At 43.1% G+C, this 16,224-nt stretch overlaps 1 protein-coding gene across 1 annotated transcript in view; it reads right to left on the bottom strand.

Annotated features, from left to right (window-relative positions):
* Positions 1–1,144: 1,144 nt before the first annotated feature.
* Positions 1,145–16,224, bottom strand: part of LOC125467232 (multiple C2 and transmembrane domain-containing protein 2-like) — a 476,933-nt gene continuing 461,853 nt past the window's right edge. The window contains exons 22-23 of the mRNA XM_048562803.2: positions 12,735–12,832; positions 1,145–2,272 (exon numbers count right to left, since the gene is read on the bottom strand). Of these exons, the coding sequence (XP_048418760.1) occupies positions 2,204–2,272; positions 12,735–12,832 (167 nt within the window). The 3' untranslated portion in view covers positions 1,145–2,203. The remainder of the gene's footprint in view (positions 2,273–12,734; positions 12,833–16,224) is intronic.

The following is a 16,224-nucleotide window of genomic DNA, read 5'->3' as shown; positions in this document are numbered from 1 at the left end:
AGCAAAATATGTTTATAATGCAAATAAATAGCTTGTAAATCATTAATTAACAGCCACTTGGCAGCTCAATTTCTATTCACAGCAGTAAACCTCCTGGCTTCATAATTCATTGAGAAAGTGAGGAAGCGAATGGCTAAGGTGGGCATCAGTGTGACTGACTGCACACTTCATCAACAAAAGCTCTACTGAGCTCCCGTATAATGCTTGAAAACTAATGGGTTCCAAAATTTTTGCTAAGTTACCTAATGCAGTTGCTAACGTAACAAACTGCAGACTCCAGCACAAAGCAGTTTTAAGAAAATGTAACCAGAAAAGTTGGAAGTGGCAGAGTGGTAATGTCGTAGCAATTCAGACTAATAATTCAAAGCCCCAAAACAATGTTCTAGGGACACTGAATCCTACCATGTCAGATGACAAAATTCAAATTCAGTAAAAACACTCTGGGATTATAAGCTAGCCTAGTGATAACCACTGTCACTAGTTGCAAAACCCATCATTAATGTCCTTTAGGGACAGAAATCTGCCATCCTTACCTGGTCTGGCTTACACATGACTCGAAAGCCACTGAAATGTGGCTGACTCTTAATTGATCTTTGGGCAATTAGGGATGGACAACTAAATCTAACCCAGCAAGTGATGTTCACACAAAGGAAATAATGCAAATGCTTCATATTCTATTTTTGCCCCTATGCTGTTTAAAAAATTTGATGCAGTGAAGTTACTTTTGAAGCTGAGTAATTTCACATGGCACTGAACAAAGTGTGTTGCGATTCTGTTCCACATGTTCATTATTCCAATTCCTCATTGGGGCTTGATCGAAAGCCCCATTGCTCACTATTCGTGATTTCCACAATTTTTTCCTTATGTTGCAAGCACCCGGTGATCTCTGGGGTATGGATCATTCCAAGTCTGTTCACGGAATGCACTGGATGGACTGGTTAAAAACAAATGAGCAGGAAGAGATAGGGAAAGCAGGCAGGGTCTGAACCTGGGAGATAGCAAGAACTGCAGATGCTGGAGTCAGGGACAACACAGTGTGGAGCTGGAGGAACTCAGCAGGCCAGGCAGCATCAGAGGAGCAGGGAAGTTGACATTTTGGGTCGGGACCCAAGAAGAAGGATCCCGACGTGAAACGTCTACTTTCCTGCTCCTCTAATGCTGCCTGGCTTGCTGTGTTCCTCCGGCTCCACACTACGGGGTCTGAAGCTGGTCTTTGGCAGCAGTGCAAAACAGGCTATCAATGTACCTGTGGTTCCCAGCTGACCACAGTCAATACGGAAGAGTCTTAGACTTGACACAAACCCACAGATTTACCACTGTAATCACTCTGGCAGCTTCCAAACTGGTGCAGCGCGACACCCTGTCTTTAATACTGTGAAAGAAGCATGGAGATTTCAAAGCAAGAGAAAGCCCGACCACTGAGACCATCCTAATTGAAGCTTTGTTCACAGTGAGGTGGAAGGACCAAGTGATGGGGCAAAAACCTAATCCATGATTCTTGGCAGAAAGAGAGAGAAGCAGCAAAAGGAATAAAGACAAAAGAAATGAGCAGGAAAGTAACAGGAAAGCACATGGGGAGTGAAACTAGTCTTTGGCAGCAGCACAAAACAGGTGATCAACAAACTGGTAGCTTGTTTGGAAGTAAGAGAATAAAAAACAGGCCTCTAAAATCTATACAAAATGTATCATGTCATGCCAACAGAGTAAACAGGACAATGTGGACTTTTTGTTCCTGAAACATTAACAATGATGGAGGTAGATCTCCACCTTCCCTACCAGGGCTGTAACCTGGTGCACCAATGTAACGTCATCATTTAAATAACTCACCTGAGTTTACAGAATAAAAGTCCACAGGATGACTAAAAGGTCGGCATTCTGTCAGAATACTGACAAGCAGCACTGACATATACCAATCCCAAAGTTCCAGGATAGAAGGAGCAAACAACTGGCACCAAAAGCAAAATAGTGTCAGAGATCTCAAATTAACCCAAATATCTTATATCCAAATTATATTGTTAACTCAAAACATTGCACATATTTCCACTGAATGAAATAAAAATCATTTTTAGACCTTGGCTGAATAAGATAGACACCCAACCCACAGGGACAACAAGTTCGACAGTGGCCAGTTCAAAATGGGAGCTCTCAATGTAGTTCTCAGCCGAACGATCAAGGTATCAGTGACTCCATCTTGATCCACGGGCTATGAGTTGCCTTTTCTCTTCTTAACAGGAGTCAGGCCATTGCTCATTTTCAGCTCGGCATGCTGCACCTGTTAAAACAAACACATGTCACGTTCCACTCAGGTATCTTCAATCCTCGGCATGCTAGCTAATGGCTCCCTGAGGAAAGCCCAAAGGAAACTTCAGGAAGGTTCAAAGGTAATTAATCACTTTCAAGGTTGGAAAGCATAGGCTATTAATTGTACACAGGAAGACCTGACTCATGTTCAGATTGTAGATGCAGATCTAAGTTGCCTGCCTGCAGCCCTGCCTAATTTTGGTGCAACCTACAATATTTGAGAAAACCCACATTTGGTCAGCAGTTTAAAACAATAACTACATAGAAAACTCCAACTATTATGTTCAACATAGCACTTAATTCTGTTAACCTCTTGTTTGCTTTTTGTGGTCATGTTTTTCTCAAACTGGGCGCCGAACTTTTCTTCCAGTGACGTGATGTAACTTGACTCATTGACAAAAGCTTACAGATCAGATACAACTGCACACAAGGGGAATCTGCTGCCTTACAGGAAGGAAACGTCAGGCTATCGGAACAGTTTGCAGCCATGTTGAATGATCATGTTGAAATTGGGGACAATGTCAATCAGGGTATGAAGAAGTTTTCTCTCCTTGTGATCCCAGTCTCAGACCCAACATTAAACTATATTTAGAATGAGCTGGCCTGCTTCATTCCAGAACGGCTAGCTAGCACTTAATGCCACTGACCTGAAATACAGTCACTACCAACTACTCATGAGTAAAAAACGTCATGCTGTTAAAGATTTTCAATTTGCACTTATCGGGACAGATGTAAGACATCCCCATGCTCAAGAATAGAGGAACCTAGCACATTAGTGTGCAAGACAAGGCTGAAGCATTCACAGCTATCTTCAGCCAGGAGTAACATCTTAGCCTCCTCCAGTGGTCCCCAGCATCACAGATGACAGTATTGGCCAATCTAATACACTCCACATGAAACTAAGAAACACTTGGAGACACTGGAAGCCACAAAAATTCTGGGCCCTGACAACATTCTGGCAATTGTCCTGAAGACTTGTGCTCCAGAACTTGCCACACTCCTCATCAAACTCTTCCAGTACAGCTACAACACTTGGAGACACTGGAAGCCACAAAAATTCTGGGCCCTGACAACATTCTGGCAATTGTCCTGAAGACTTGTGCTCCAGAACTTGCCACACTCCTCATCAAACTCTTCCAGTACAGCTACAACACTGCCACCTACCTGACAATGTGCAAAATTGCCCAAGTGTGTCCTATCCACAAAAAGCAGGACAAATCAAACTCAACAAATACCATTGCATCAGTCTACTCTTGATCATCAGTGATGTGAAGCAAGGCATCAGACATGATGAAGGGTCTAGGCCCAAAACATCAGCTTTTGTGCTCCTGAGATGCTGCTTGACCTGCTGTGTTCATCCAGCTCCACACTTTGTTATCTTGGATTCTCCAGCATCTGCAGTTCCCATTATCTCTGAAGGCATCATCTATTGTGTTATCATGCAGCATCTGTTCAAAGACACTCAGTTTGGGTTCTGCCAGGGCCACCCAACTCCTGGTCTCATTACAGCCTTGGTTCAAATGTGGACAAAACAGCTGAATTCCAGAGGGGAGGGGAGAGCGACAGCCCTTGACATCAAGGCTACATTTGACCGTGTATAGTATCAAGGAGACCTAGCAAAACTGGAATCAATAGGAATCAGGGTGAAAACTTTCCACTGGTTGGAGTCATAACTGGCACATAGGAAGATGATTGTTGTCGTTCAAGATCAGCCATCTCACTCCAGGTCATCACTGCAGGAGCTTCTTAGGGTAATGTCCTAGGCCCAACCACCTTCAGCTGCTCCATCGATGACCTTTCCTCCATCATAAGGTCAGAAGTGGGGATGTCTGCTTATGATTACACAATGTTCAGCACCATTGACAGCTGCTCCAAAAGTGAAAAGTCCATGTTCTAATGCAATAACATCTGGGAAATATCCAGGCTTGGGCTGAAAAGTGGCAAGTAACATTCGTGCCACACAAATGCCACACCATCTCCAATAACAGACAACCTAACCACCGCCCCTTGCCATTCACTGGTGTTGCCATCACTGAATCCCCCACTATCAACATCTTAGGGGTTATCATTGACCAGAAACTCAACTGGACTTTCCATACAAACACAGTGAGTAACTCTCCTCCTGACTTCCCAAACCCTGACCACCATCGACAAGACACAAATCAGGATTGTAATGGAATACTCCCCACTTGCCTGGATGGGTGCAGCTCCAACAAGACTCAAGAAGCTTTACACCATCAGGGACAAAGTAGCCCACTTGATTGGTACAACATCCACAAACATCCACTCCCTCCATCATCAGTGCTTACTGAGCAGCAACAGTGCCATCTGCCTACAGTATGCAGAGCAGAAATTCAGCCAAGATCTTTAGACAGCACCTTCCAAACCCATGACCACTTGCATTTGGTAAGGGCAAGGACAGCAGATTCAAGGGAACACCAGTACCTGCAAATTCCCCTCCAAGCCACTCACCATCTGACTTGGAGCTTTATCATCATTCCCTCACTGTCACCGGGTCAAAATCCTGGAATTCCCTCCCTTAGGGCATTGTGGTCAAGGTACAGCAGGAAGACTGCGCCAGTTCAAGAAGGCAGCTCGCCACCACCTCCTCAAGGGTGACTAGGAACAAGCAATAAATGGTGGCCGAGCCAGCGATGCTCACCTCCCATTACTGAATGGAAAAAAAATGCAACATTTTAAAGGATAAAAAATGATTTATACCATAGGTGAGAAAAATGCTGATCGGGTAGCAAGTCAACTTTGATTGGTCACGGTGTTGCCATTTTGAAATGCCAACTCTCTGAGATGTTGAATGCTTCCTCACTCCTCCTACCCATCACTTCGGAGAGTTGGGAGCTGAGCTGGTGTTATTCAGTAGAAATCTTCTCACATTCCACACCATTGTCACTCTTTATTGAGAGAGCAGCGCTTATATCTACTGGAACTACAGCAACTTTATATTTATATTTATTCGAGTAAATTTCTGCATTTTTTTAAAATGAAACGGGCGATGAGTAATATGATCATATACAGATCTCCTCACATCTGCAGTGTCCTTGTCACCTTCCACAACAATTCATTAATGAAACCATTGTCTGTTGTTATAAACATGTATTTAAATGTAAAAGCAGAACACAAGAGAGAGTTTACATGGGGAGGATTGCAGTAGGCTGAGGACAGAGAAGTCAGAGTAGGACCAAAGTGAGTACTTAAAATGAGAACCCACTGGAACCTCAGGGCCATGTTTGAGGACTGAATGCAAGTATTTCACAAAAATGGTCATCCCTTCTGGATCTTGTTACCCCAGTGTGGAGGATACCACATTGTGAACAAAGAGTACAGTGTACTAAATTAAGAGAAGTACAAATAAACCACTGCTTTGGATGGGATTCTCTGAGTGCTTGGTGCCTTGAGCGGGAAGCATGGAAAAGGACAGGTGTTACACCTCCTGCACTTGAACTGAAAGGTGCTAGAGGAATGAGAGGGGCAATCAGTGATAACGGAAGATTGGTCCTGAATGAGGCCCTTTGGAATGCCAAATGGGATGAGAAGCTTCCAATGGTGGGATCACTCTGGAGCTAGCTGACACGGCAGAACCTTTACCTAAAAAAATGGACGCTGGCAAGATGAAGGTTGAAAACAAGGGATCTGTTGATGATGTGATAATGGGAACTGCAGATGCTGGAGAATCCAAGACAACAAAGTGTGGAGCTGGATGAGCACAGCAGGCCAAGCTGCATCTCAGGAGCACAAAAGCTGACGTTTCGGGCCTAGACCCTTCATCAGAGAGCTGCTCTCTGATGAAGGGTCTAGGCCCGAAACGTCAGCTTTTGTGCTCCTGAGATGCAGCTTGGCCTGCTGTGTTCATCTGTTGACGATGGATTTATTTATTCTCACGTGGTATTTATTACATGTATTCATTACAAATGCACTGGGAAGTGTTGTATAATGTAGCGACTCTCTGGCAACATATAGAAATAAACCAGGCACAGAGTATACAGGTAGAAAAATAAAGCGAAACATTCAACATTACAGAGTATTTTAAGTGCTTAACCATGGGCCTGGATTTGTGCGCATCCACCCCGTTGCTGAAACCAATTCTAGGCTAAAGCAGTCGGCCAGCCTTGAGTCCCTTCACTGCAACGTCGCGACGGAAACATGTTGCCATTCTTCGGCGCCATCTTGCTTCTACAAACGTTGCCTTGTTACACAGCCCCTGGGCATACATTTTATTCCCATCCCTGATTGCTCCAGAGAAGGTGATGGTGAGCTGCCTTCTTCAGCTGCCACAGTTCTCAGGTATACCCACAGCGTTGGGAGGAAGGGAATTCTGGGACTTTGACCGAGTGAATGTGAAGGAACAGTGATATCTTTCAAGTCAGGATGGTGTGCCATTTGGTTGGGGCCCTGCAGGTACCAATATTCCCATGTATCTGTTGCCCTTGTCCTCTGAGGTGGAGGCTATAAGTTTGGAGGGTGCTGCCAGAGGATCATTGGTGAGTTACGGCAATGCACCTTACAGACACACACTTCAGCCACTGTACATTGGTGTGAATGGAGTAAGTGGGGGTTGTGGTATTGGCCATGTGGGCTGTTTTGTTCCAGATGGTGTCAGGCTTTTTGAGTATTGTTGGAGCTGCACTCATCCAGGCAAGTGGGGAGCGTTCCATTACACTCCTGACTTGCATCTGAGGCCAGTTTTAAGGAGTTAAGAGGGGAGTTACCTGGACAGTATTCTCAGCCCCAATATTTGTATGGCTGGTCCACATCAGAGTCCAGTCAATGGTAACTCCCAGGATATGGACAGCAGGAGATTCAGTGATGGCAATGGCATTGAACACAGCATTATGGGACTTCTTGTGCAAATAGACAAGTCTTCCCCTACCTGAAAACAATATCACTTCAAAAAGTAATTTATTGCCTGCATTTATTTGGAACATCTGAAAATTGTGAAAGGCACTATATAAATGCAAGCATTTGTTTCAGAACATTCTTTGCACAAGTCTATTGATTTCAGTCTGTGGACCTAAATAGTTGACTGACAGCCTGTCAGACAAATTGACTGAGAACACATTGCTGCAGGCTAAGTGCACCCAGAACTTACACAAAATCTATAGGCTTCAATAACTGAAGAAGATGTTCGCAAGACACGGGCTGTATTACTGAGATATAATTGTTCCTTTACTGTTTCAGTGGGACATTATCTTCAAGTACAGATCAATTTGCTTTTTTTTAAGTACATATGCACTAAGATAAATGACCTTTGGCATTTGACACAGACGCAAATGGAGAGCAGCTACCCCTGCTAGTAAAGAAACTAAATGGTAAGTTGGCCAGTTTCTTGTGATCTGTCACTTTCTTTCTTCTTCAAACTCAGCCCTAAATTATAACATCATATGACACGGGTCATTCTTCTCAACCTGTCTGCTCCACCATTCAATGGGATCATGGCTGATTTGATAAACCTCAACTATACTTTCGTACCTTACCCTCAAATTTTTATTTCCTCTTTATTCATTCACGGGATGAGGGCATTGATGGTCAGGCAGCATTTATTGCTCATCCCTAATTACCCCAGAGGGCAGTTCAGAGTCAACCACATTGCTGTGGGTCTGGAGTCACAAGTAGATCAGGTAAGGATGGCAGTTTCTTTCCCTAAAGGACATAAGTGAACCAGACGGGATTTTCCTGACAATTGACAATGGGGTCACGGCAATCATTAGATTCTTACTTCCAGATATTTTACTGAATTCAAATTCCACCATCTGCTTGGGTGGGGTTTGAACCCAGGGCCCTAGAACATTATCTGGATCCCTAGATTAACACTCCAGCGATAATACCACTAGGCCATCGCCTCCTCCCCTCACATAATAGCAAGAAAATCAAACATTCATTTGGACTGAAATTACTTTAAACAAAATTGTGAAAATGGCATTTTTTATTTATTCACATGGTGTGGGTAGTTCTGGGTGGGCCAGCATTTATTGCCCATCCCTGTTTGTCCTAGAGAAGGTGAATCCCTGGGGCATAGGGACATCCTTATGGTCGTTAGGGAGGGAGTTTCAGGATTGTGACCCAGTGACAGTGAGGGAATGGTGACATAGTTCCCAAGTCAGATGGTGAGCTTTTTGAAAGGAACTTGCAGGCGGCGGTGTTCCTATGTATCTGCTCCAATTGTATTTCAGGTGATGGAGTTTGCAGGTTTGGAAATTGCTATCATCAGAACTCGGGGGAGTTGGTGTCGAGCGTCTGTATAGGTGGTACTTTCTGCTGTTGCTACGGGAGTGGTGAAGGGAGTGGCTGTTAAAGGTGCTGGGTGGGATGGCTCTGTTACAAGAAGGATATCAATAAGCTGGAGAGAGTTCAGATTTACCATGATGTTCTCAGGAATGGAGCAAATGAGCTATAAGGAGAGGCTGGGGCTTGTTTCACTGGAGCACAAGTTTTTAAAATCATGAGGGGCATGGATATAGTGAATGACAGGTGTATTTTCCCTAGTGAGGAGGATTTCAAGGCTGGGAGGCATATTTTTAAGGGAAGAGGAGAAAGATTTTAAAGAAGGTATGAGGGACAACTTTTTAACACAGAGGGTGGTCTGTGTGTGCAATGAACTTGCTGAGGGAGTGGTAGGTATCGGTACAGTTACAATGTCTAAAAGGCATTTGGATAAGTGTGTGAATAGGAAATGTTTGGAGGGATATGGGCCAGGAGTAGGCAGGCGGGACTGGTTTAGTTTGGGATTATGTTTGTCACGGACTGTTTCCATGCTCTATGAGTCTATATGGTGTCAAACCGCTGATACAAAACAGAGCAAAATAAAACGGCACAGTTGCTATCCGAGAATATTTGGGCCTTAGCCAGCTCTGACTAGGTATCACACTCATAGAAAGAGTGATGACAGGAAAGTTGGCGGTAGCACTGCTGGATTGGCTGCAGCATGTGCATGACCTTGTCTGCACATTCTCTCCATGTCTGCGTGGGTTTTCTCCAGATGCTCCGGTTTCCTCCCACAGTCCAAATATAAGCAGGCTAGATGGATTGGCCATGCTAAATTGCCTGTAGTGTTCAGGGATGTGTAGATTAGGCGGTTATAGAGGCATGGGTCTGGGGGCATGCTCTGAGAGTCGGTGTGGACTTGTTGGGCCGAAGGGCCTGTTTCAACACTGCAGGAATTCTACAATTCCATAAGTGTGTACATTCTAGAATAGCTTGTTGAGTACTGTAAAGTATTTGTTGGATTACCTATTTATCATAACAAATTCGACATTTCACAACTATGTATTAACTAGACACGAAATAGGCGATCACCATTGGGTTTTGTGCCAGTTATTCTGTGGGATTCCATTTCATAATAAGGCATTTGAAAAGGTGCATGGATAGGAAAGGTTTTAGAGGGACATGGGCCAAACACAGGGAAATGGGTTCAGAGATAGCAGGAACTGCAGATGCTGGAGGATCTGAGATAGCAAGGTGAAGAGCTGGATGAACAAAGCAGGCCAAGGAAGGCTAATGTTTTGAGCCAAGACCCTTCTTCAGAAATGGGAGGAAAACTGCAGAAAATTTTCTGAAGAAAGGTGTAGGCCCGAAATGTCAGCCTTCCAGCTCCTCTGATGCTGCTTGGCCTGCTGTGTTCATCCAGCTCTACACCTTGTTATCTCAGATTCTCCAGCATCTGCAGTTCCTACGATCTAAGAAATATCAATGAACAGCTTTAGCATTACAGATAAAATCCCCTAATGGCAGAACTAGTATTGTCATGAATCTGTGTACATGAGTTTTCAATTTCTAATTTTTTAAATATTTTAATTTTTTTAAATTATTCTGTGAACGTGGGCATTGCTAACCCAGTATTTGTTGCCTGTCCCTAATTACCATGAACTAAGTGGCTTATGAGGCTATTCTGGGGGCAGTTGTGAATCAACCATATTACCGTAGTTTCGGATTCACGTGTTGGTCCAAACAGATAGGAATGGTAGATTTTACTGCAGAAAGGATATGAATGAACCAGTTTTTTAAAATTTGATTTGATTTATTATTGTCTTGTGTGCCCAGGTACAGTGAAAAGCTTTGTTTTGCATGCAGTACAGGCAGATCATACCATACAAAACACGTAAGAACAGAATGAGAAATATAATGTTACAGCTGCAGAGAAAGTGGACAGAGCAAAATCAACATTAAATTTAAAATTCAAGCAATACATTCAGGAGTCTAATAACTGCAGGGAAGAAGCTGTTCTTGAATCTGTTGATACGTATGTTAATGGGTATTTATGAAAATTGGCTGTCGTTACATGATTGCCATGATATTCACTTTTAATTGTGGATTTTTATTGAAGTCAAATTTCCCATCTGCCATGGTGGGATGTGAACCCATGTCCCAGGCACAATTGTCTAGGATTTTGGATTATTGTTAATCCAATGATTCGTAGATTGACAGACCCACAAAAACCATCATTGTGAGTTTAAAAACAATCATGGATTATGTGAACTTGCAGCTCTCTTTCGAGCCAAGACCTATTTGAGCAACTCTGTTACTTAAGGTTGTGACTCACTGCAAAATCTTACTATTCGCTGCAGAAAACTGGATACTAGTACAGTTCAGAAATCATTATATAAAAAAACACCTGAGAGCAAGGCTCGTAGATAGGCTGTGGGATGGAAAACAAAAAGAGATGGTACAAAATGGTCAAAAATTTGATTCAGACAAGTGAACAGAGAGAGAAAGTAAAAGGAACAGGTGCAGAAAAAGCCAATATGATAGAGGAAAAAGGTGACAAAGAAAGAGTGAGAAATAGGAAGGAGATAAGAAAAAAGACAATAGGTTAAAAAAGGTAGGAAAAAATATTAACACTTTTCTATTCTGTACTGAGGAATGTGCAATTCTGTCTGTCAGATCACAGTGAAAATAGCCTAGTTGTGGTGTCTAGAAGCAGAGGACACTATTAGAACAGACAATTGATTTAGGAACTGAAATGAGGAGTTTCTTCACTCAGAAGGTAGAGAATCTTTGGAATCCTCTGCCACCAAGAGAATTTCTGGCTTGAACCTATTCAATAACTGAGTTTTCATATTCTGTGGCTGTGGAAGATCAGTCATTGAGTAGGCAGAAATTGACAGATTGCTAGGTACTGATCAAGAGAAACAGAGGTAGTGAGGGAATCCAGTGGTGAGACGGATGATCTGTCGTGATCTAGAATAGCAGGGCAGGCTCAGAGGGCTGAATGGCCTATTCCTGCTCCTATGTTATGAAGCAAGAAAGGCAGGGCTACACCAGACACTTCATGGACAAAAGGGGTTCTTGCTATCAAAACTATTTTTAGAACAAAATAAATCAGATCCTTGCTGACCTTGTCTCAACCATTAAAATTTGGTCTTGAAAAATCTGCCTTCGTCCTGGTGCCATTGGGCTGGTACCCAGTTGGAAAGTGCCCAATTTATAGAATTACTGACTGAAAGCATTTCTTCTTGCTGTTACCAACAATAGTGACTTAGTTCCTCTGATGGTAACCAAAGATCATCGAAAACTTGGAGTATTTGAAGGACAGACTGCAAAAGATTTAACATTTCCAAGGAAGATTTATATATACAATAACTACCAATGATATTCAGCTTCGGTGGTGGCTTGCTCATTGATTCTGGCTTTGTCAAACATGAACAAATTATTGGCGGCATGGTGACTCAGTGGTGAGCTGCCTACCTCACCGTGCCAGGGGGCCTAGATTCGATTCCACCCTCGGATGACTGTCTGTGTGAAGGTTCCACATTCTCCCTGCGTCTGCATTGATTTCCTCTGGGTGCTCTGGTTTCCTCCCACAATCCAAAGACTTGCAGTTTAGGCGGATTGATCATGCTAAACTGCCCATAGTATCCAGGGATGTGGCTGCGTGGAGTAGCCAATGGGAAATGCAGGGTTATAGGGATAGGGTGAAGGGGACGGGCCTGTGTGGGATGCTCTTTGGAGGGCTGATGTGGACTCAATTGGCCAAATGGCCAGCTCCCACACTGTAGGGATTCTATGACTTTATTGCTTTGGTTGTGCTCCTTGACTAAAGATCTTTATTGTCTGAAATCCGCACGTAGCCCAACATCGCACAAGAGGAGGTCCTGAAACAAGACAGTTACACTTGCTACAAGTCCAAACTGAAAATACCTCAGAGAAAAGAAGTCAGGTTATTCAGCAGCAGGATTAGTGAAGCAAGTTCAAATCCTATTGGGGGAGTTTATAAATTTCACTTCAGTTTAGGCAAAGAAAGCTCTGGTCTTTACCCAGTCTGTCGTATCTGTAGTTCCATATCAGCATGGCTAACATTTAATGGCTCTCTGAAATGGTCTCATAAAACCTTCAGCTCAGTGCATAGGGGCAGACCAGAAATGCTAGCTTAGTTCCATTGGCATCAATTTCCCAAGAATATCCATAAAACAAAATGCTCCCACCTTTTGGACATCTGATGGAATTCTGGAGAGGAAGTTAAGCAGTTCGTTATTATCGATGGCGTACGGATTTCTTAGCTTCTTCGTGAATTTGTGTATGCCTGTCAACAGAATTTAATTTTTAAAAAATGCATTGAGACAGAAGGAACAGTTTTGCAAGTGAAAATTAGTGAGAAAACAATTACAAAGCAGCAGTCACACATGTGTACCAGCATTCATGTCTCAACCTTATTACCACTCCCCGTTCTGTCATCTGGGTTCATTAACAAATACCCACTTTATACAAAATCTCATTTTTTTCAATTGCAAAACCATTACAAAAGCAACAGCAGGAGAGTCCTCACCTCTCCCATAAGATAAGATTAGTGTTTGGTCTCTGCATTTCAAATGGAGTTTATGAACAGCACATTTCCATGGCATGTGCTGAGCCACTCCAGAATACTTTAATGGGTTTGAGGCTCCCTCTGACCTCAGCATGTTCAGTCCTGCTGCCTTCACACGTAAACGGCACTGGAGAATTTTTTTTTTATTTTCGTAAAATAAATGTCTGTTGGTCGCTTTAATGCTCAAGACTCTGAGCGAGTCTCGACAAGCTGAAACGTCAGTGGCTTCGACAGCAAGTAGGTAACCAGGCCCAGCCGGGGCTCATATGGCTGAAACAGTGCTTTCCATTTAGACTCCAAAATATCAACATATATGTAAAAGCACCCATGTAGTTGCAACATCTTTAATTACACACCTGCAGTGAAATGTGTCTGAATAGAAAAAGAAGACATTTTTCTGCACACACCTCAGTAACCTTGACAGTGAGTTAAAGAGCTTGGAAGTTTATTTCAGGCATGTTTCGTGTTTAAAAGGCTCGGAGGATAAGTTTTTGTTTTCAGCCGTTGATCTGTCTGTGACAATGATTTCAGGACTTCTACTTTAACAATGGCTTCACAATATAATCCGCTGATGAATTAGAAAACCATCTGTCTCAAAGGTTTAAACAAGGAATGCACTAAAAGTTCAGACTTCATGTGTGTGACAGTGTTCCTTTGTGATTATTTTGTTTTTGCCAGTCTCACTGCTTCAACGAACCAGCCAACTCTGTGCAGTTGAGGGAGAACAAAATGATCAGAGTGAATTCCTTTCAAATGTGTACGTCCTTTAGTGCAGTATCACATTTGAGTGAAATGCAAGATCAAATTTCACTGCATTCTGAGCGTGTTAACAATCCAAACAAAGACTTTCTCATTAACTGCATTCAACTGCAGTGGTAGATTCAAAAATGGAGTGTTTCCTGACATTACTGGCTTCAAAATACCTCTAGGGGAGATTCCCAAACATAAGGTTTCAGGGTCAACATTACTGCCTTCAAAGTAATGAAGAAGACGCTACTGCATTGATACAGATCACAAACTGGTGACTAATTGGGCTGAGGCCTCATTATGTCGTATTTACATTCAAGTTTCAGTCTGATAAAAATCAACAACACAGGTGAAATGCGTTCATAAACAATACAGTATCCAGATTACGGCACCCTTATCATGATAGGGCTGGAATAGTGTGGCTGTCCTATGCAACCTCCTGGAATGTAAATGGAAAACCCACCCAGTCATTTTGATAGTGAGTCCTAATGGTTTGCGAGGTAGCCTATAGTTTGCCCAGCAGTATTCACCCAGCACCCTTGTGCCTGGGAATCTACACTGGAGGTATTTTTAAGACTTTGCGATTTTAACAGAGTGGGAAGTTATGAATGAATCTCTAATTTTAAATCTGTTTTCACACTTCCAGTTGTAATTATCAAATTCATTGTTTCTGGAGTAGGTCATTCAGCATGGAAGCCTCAAAGCTCAGCAGTTGAGAAATAATAGGCAGTGAGCCAGGGAAGGTTTAGGTCTACCTTGTCATGGGGAGGGAGTAAGGTGGGGCTGCTTGCAATGGACCTTTTCCCATTCCTTTCAAAACGTCCCCCATGAAGATAAGGATTCTCAACGTCTCTGAAGTGCCGTCAACCATGACCCTTTACAAATCTTCACGAAAACTGTGGGGGAGTAAGCCAGAGCTATCGACATAATGGAAAGGGTTTTGTAACCTGAAACAGCCCACGCTCTTAGAAAGCACCAGTCGAAGCCAGAAAGCTCGGGAATGGGGGTCGAGAATTCTGAATCAGTTTCCGACTGCCATTTCTAAACATGCTCCTGAGTCAACCCAGAGTGGGCACAAACCTGGTGCAGAATCTTGTCTTTCCAGGGGTGCTATACATAAAGATTATAGCAGTTGTATGTACAATACAATGTAGAGACAGATATATATATCAAACTAGTCAGCTTTGGATTTTGAAAATGTACTGGTTTGACAGAGCACATGACTAAAAGAGCTTTCCCCTTGTTTGAAAACTGGCAAGTGGAGGCAGACCTTCACACATTTGAGCCAAATTGGCTGAGGGTGGTGTTAGGAAGAAGTGCTTCACTTCGAAACAAGATCATTACACTGAGGCAGCTGAAACATTGTCAAAGAGTCTGAGTAGCAATCAGTCAGAATGCCACCCCACTCCTCCTTTATCATTTTAAGAAAACTTACCACTCTCTGAATAAAGAACCTGCCTCTGACATCTGTCTTAAATCTATCACCCCTCAATTTGCAGCTATGCCCCCTCATACAAGCTGAAGTCATCATCCTAGGAAAAAAACTCTCACTGTCCACTCTATCTAATCCTCTGATCATCTTGCATGTCTCTATTAAATCCCCTCTTAGCTTTCTTCTCTCCAATGAGAACAGACCCAAGTTCCTCAGTCTTTCCTCGTAAGACCTTCGCTGCAGACTAGGCAACATCCTGGTAAATTTCCTCTGCACCTTTTCCAAAGCTTCCCCATCCTTCCTGTAATGGGGTGACCAGAACTGCATGCAATATTCCAAGTGAGGCTGCACTAGCGTTTTGTACAGTTGCAGCATGACATCACGGCTCCGGAACTCAATCCCTCTACCAATAAAGCCTAACACACCGTATGCCTTCTTAACAGCACTATCAACCTGGGTGGCAACTTTCAGGGATCTATGTACATGGACACCAAGATCCCTCTGCACATCCACACTACCAAGAATCTTTCCATTGACTAAGTATTCTGCCTTCCTATTATTCCACCCAAAGTGAATCACCTCACATTTATCTGCATTGAACTCCATTTGCCATCTTTCAGCCCAATTCTGCAGTTTAACCAAGTCTCCCTGCAACCTGCAACATTCTTCCACCCTGTCCACCACTCCACCGACTTCACCTGCAAACTTACTAACCCATCCACCTATGCCTGCGTCCAAATCATTTATAAAAATGGCAAACAGCAGCGGTCCCAAAACAGATCCTTGAGGCACACAACTAGTAACCGGACTCTAGGCTGAATATTTTCCATCAACCACCACTCGTTGCCTTCTTACAGAAAGCCAGTTTCTAATCCAAACTGCTAAATCTCCCTCAATCCCATGCCTCCGCACTTTCTCCAATAGCCTACCA

This window comes from Stegostoma tigrinum, chromosome 33 (assembly GCF_030684315.1).
Source record: "Stegostoma tigrinum isolate sSteTig4 chromosome 33, sSteTig4.hap1, whole genome shotgun sequence".
Taxonomy (NCBI): Eukaryota; Metazoa; Chordata; class Chondrichthyes; order Orectolobiformes; family Stegostomatidae; genus Stegostoma; species Stegostoma tigrinum.
This window is presented reverse-complemented; position numbering and strand designations above follow the sequence as displayed.